Source organism: Miscanthus floridulus, chromosome 2 (assembly GCF_019320115.1).
Source record: "Miscanthus floridulus cultivar M001 chromosome 2, ASM1932011v1, whole genome shotgun sequence".
Lineage (NCBI taxonomy): Eukaryota > Viridiplantae > Streptophyta > Magnoliopsida > Poales > Poaceae > Miscanthus > Miscanthus floridulus.
In genome coordinates this window covers 121,804,871-121,808,980 of record NC_089581.1, presented here as the reverse complement: position 1 = coordinate 121,808,980, position 4,110 = coordinate 121,804,871, and the positions used below count along the sequence as shown (strand labels likewise).

Sequence of the window (4,110 nt, the reverse complement as noted above, 5' to 3'; positions counted from 1 at the left end):
TTCATCGATCAGGATAGAGATCGTAGACATCAAGACCCTGCAAGGGCTGGCGAGTGGCGAAGATCGCAGGGACCATGGTGTCGTTTGCCGGGGTGACCACCATCAGACTGTACAGAGGAGCGGCCGTGAAGAGGCTTTGGAGGGCTCCCGTTCACATACACGCCACGGCACGGGTGGCGGCGTTGCGGTGGCACATGAGAGCTGGGTGAAAAGATCACTCCTTGCGTTGGCATTTGGCAAGCTGCATATGCTGGCCAATCCGCTGCGTCTTGCAGGTCCCTGGCCTGCCTCTTCATTCCAGTCCAGCTACGGGTACAACAATAAGGACGCGTTTAGATCCAATTTTTTTTGGGTTTGGCTACTGTAGCACTTTCGTTTGTATTTGCAATTAGCGTCTAATTATGGACTAATTAGGTTCAAAAGTTTCGTCTCGTGATTTCTCACCTAACTGTGCAATTAGTTTTTTTTCGTCTACATTTAGTACTCCATGCGTGTGCCACAAGATTCGATGTGATGGATACTGCGCAAAAAAATTTTGGAAACTAAACAGACCCTAAGCAACAAGTAATACAACAGTGACCACCCTCTGCCCCCAAATTATAGGTGCCGTCTATAAAGAGGTACCCAGCCAAGCAAGCTATCACTGACGGCATGGATGTCGATGGTTGGAAAAGGTCCAAGTGAGGGAGAACTTGAATTTGTAACCAAGCCCAGCAAGCTGAAGCAATGCAATGGAAGAGGAGGTGCACCAAGAATTCTTCCAAAAGGTTGTTACAGAGGACACAATTAGTCTTGCAGTTCCATGTTTTTCCTCTTGAGCATCTCCATGGTGCTTAAATCTATCTTTCAGGATGAGCCAGCAGAAGACTTTATGCTTGTTTTGACAGGAACTATTCCAAATCCATTTGAACCCTGGATGAACTGCTCGTTGAGCACTGAGGTGTTTGCATGCCTTTGCTACCGAAAACTTTCCTGAACTCTCCAAAAGAATAATTTAACCTTCAATCCTGTTGACACTCCAAAAGAATGTAATAAGGCTTTCAGGGTGATCAATTGTTTACTGCAAGCTTCCATGATAATCAGTGGCTTCACGTTAGTTGTTGAACCTCAGCTCGTTAGTTGTTGCTAATATCTGCGGCGTAGTTGGAGGGGTGCTTGTGATTCTGGGGCTTCACGTATTGCTTTGGGGCAAGGACGACAAAGAACATAGCGGATGGCAAAGAGCACGAGTCTGATGAGCTGGACTGCGAGAAGCAGGCGGCCGTAATATAAGCGATCATTTTGCAGCACGGAACGACAAGGCACCAGAAACGGCAACGATAAAACCGAATAAAGAACAATATATGCTTGTTGGAATTTATACTATGTTGGAATTTTTTACTACAACACAGTATCCAAAGCTTCTCACATTCTGTCCAAATTTCATGAGTTTTGGATGAGTTATACTACCTATATATATAAATAAAACAACAGAAACACGAGTCTAAAAAGTTTACTTTAGTGTTTTGGGGCTTTATTTTCATTCTATATATATTGAATAATTAGCAGCCAATTTACATTATTTTCAGAAAAGAGAAAATGAAAAAGCTCGACTATTTTTCAAATAGGCCCCTAAAGCCTTTGGAAATCTCCACTTGTTTCTCTTGTTTCCATTTTCTCGTTCTAACTCCTCCCCTTTCAACTAATCATAGTCTGTCATTGTTGGTGTTTCGACCACCGGCAAGTAAAGTTTTGTGCACATACGGGATCTCAATGGGCTACATACGAGACAAAAGAGAATTATACTAGTTCGGGTACGGAGCCTATGTCTAGTGGGTAGCAGCTAGAGTTTGTTGTGTGACCCGAGTGATCCAACTTTGGGTAGGGGTGTGTTAGAAGAGGGTATGTTTGTGTTGCTTGCTTCTATGAATTGCGACTATTATGTGTTGTTGTGGCACTGTTGGGTCTCCCAATACCCCTTATATAGCCTAAGGCTTTGTTTGGATGCATGTGTATCCATGTCAATACACATGTGTTGGAGTGGATTGAAATAAAACTTAGTTTAATTTCACTCTAATCCACTTCAACACATGTGAATTGGGATGAATACATGCGCATCCAATCAAGGCCTAAGTGGTGGAGTTTACAAGTGCATAGATTGGAAGGGGAAGGAAGAGATTTTCTTGCTTCAATCTTGGTAGAGATGTTGTCATATGCAAGTATGTGGTCTTGGTGGATTGGTTACTCGCACATCATTCCATCCGATGTGACTGGCCTCCTGAAACCAAACACTAACATCTCCCGCTTGATCAACGTAAGTGTTGCAAAGTAATCATCGCCGCTAAAAGGTCCTTCTTTGGTTTTGATAATTAAGCGTGACAACCTAAGTGGACTAATATATGTTTATGTTGAGATATACATGCGATTAGTCCAAGATACACTAGTGTGAGCAACTTGAGGTAGCCATGGTGGTGAAGTGGCTTGGATTTGTTGCATGCAAAGCTCAACTAGTTGTGATGAAGGAGCTTTGCGTATGAGACATGACATGGTGTCATGTGGCTAGGTGGAGAAGATCAAGAGACATGACTTGGCTGCGATCGACCGGAGTAGGATGAGAGGATAGCATCATTTATCAGCAGAGAGTAATTGATGCATCAATTTGCACGCATCATCACTTGTTTTGATGTGCATATCCTTCCTTCCTGCCTGCCCTTAGTACCGGATATCCTTTCTTTCCTGGCTTGAGGACCAGATCCTGGTCCTACAGGCTACATATATATAGGAAATGATACACACAAACACATAACAGTTCCTTATACTCCTTCAGTGACATTATTTCTTTTCTTATACTCCTTCGATTCTAAATTATAAATCATTCTAGTTTTCTGAGGCACATATATACACGTTACATCGTGATACATATAGTAAAAAATATATATTTAGAATTAAAATAAAAATAAGGCTTAGCAAACCAGTATATATTTATATATTCATCACTGTGAACCGATCGTTACACAGACACAGGCACACGTACACACTGACAGACAGAGATCAGAGATGTATATATGCATGCATGGTTTGTAACGATGCTATACGATCACATACACCAACACAAGCACAAGAGCAGGCGAGACGGGACACACAGCAGAGGGGCAGGCGCATGCATGGTGGAGAGCCAGACCAGACCAGACGATGGCTCATCCTTTATTGTTGACATGACACAAGCAGCACGAGCAGATAGTAACAGTGATATATAGGCATGCATGCCGCGCACCCCCAGCCCTCTGGAAACAAGGTGGTCCTCAGCAGTTGCAGGGGTTGCACTTGCAGCTGTTGCCACAGCTGCAGCCGTGGGCGGCCTCGCCGGACTCGGCCGCCGCCTCAAACTGCGCCGCCTTCTTCTCAGGGGCAACGCCGAGGACGACGACGCTGGCCTGAGCGCCGCCGCCGCTCTTCTCCTCCAGGTCAGGGTACATCTTGCTGCAAAAGCCAACGCCATGTATATAATTAATTAACTAATTAATAGTCTCTTCTCTTGTTATTAATCATCACGTACGTACAATTAATCCACAGAGAGGACGCACGAGCCGCGACAGGATCGAAGTTGTACTAGCTACTAGTTAGGAGTAATTTGCAAGAGAGAAATTATGAAAAAAAAACAGCCGTACCTGCACTTGCAGCTCGAGCCGCAGTTGCAGCTTGATCCGCAGCTGCAAGACATCCTCGATCGAGTTCTTGTTTGGAACAGACAGACAGCTAGCTAGCTCAAGAATCTCAAAGCAGGAAGCAGAAGAAGAGCTTTGAATTGGTTGATGAGCACACTGGACCCCAACACTGGTTTTTATAGCACTCCATCGATACACGTATACGTGGATGCAGGCATGCAGCCAAACAGGCACGCATTGAAGTTACCGTAATAATCTATTGCAAAAGATTCGCGCAGCGGTTGTCTAGTACTATTACAACTTCCGTCCCAAAAATTCCATTTTTAAAACAAACGGATATAGTGCAAACTAATAATGCCAGTAATAAATCACAACAATAAGCAAACTAAGGCGTTGTCTTCCCTTTTGGCTCTTATCTGACGGACATTTGACACACCATAATTTTATTTTAGTTTTAGGATCGATG

The 4,110-nt window shown here is 43.8% G+C and overlaps 1 protein-coding gene across 1 annotated transcript; it reads right to left on the bottom strand.

The window, feature by feature from the left end:
* Positions 1–3,223: 3,223 nt before the first annotated feature.
* On the bottom strand, positions 3,224–3,769 carry LOC136539528 (metallothionein-like protein 1A). Its single transcript, XM_066531490.1, has 2 exons — positions 3,648–3,769; positions 3,224–3,459 (listed from the first exon to the last, which is right to left on the bottom strand). Exons 1-2 carry the CDS (start codon positions 3,698–3,700, stop codon positions 3,282–3,284), a joined length of 231 nt encoding a protein of 76 aa, XP_066387587.1. The 5' UTR covers positions 3,701–3,769; the 3' UTR covers positions 3,224–3,281.
* Positions 3,770–4,110: the final 341 nt, after the last annotated feature.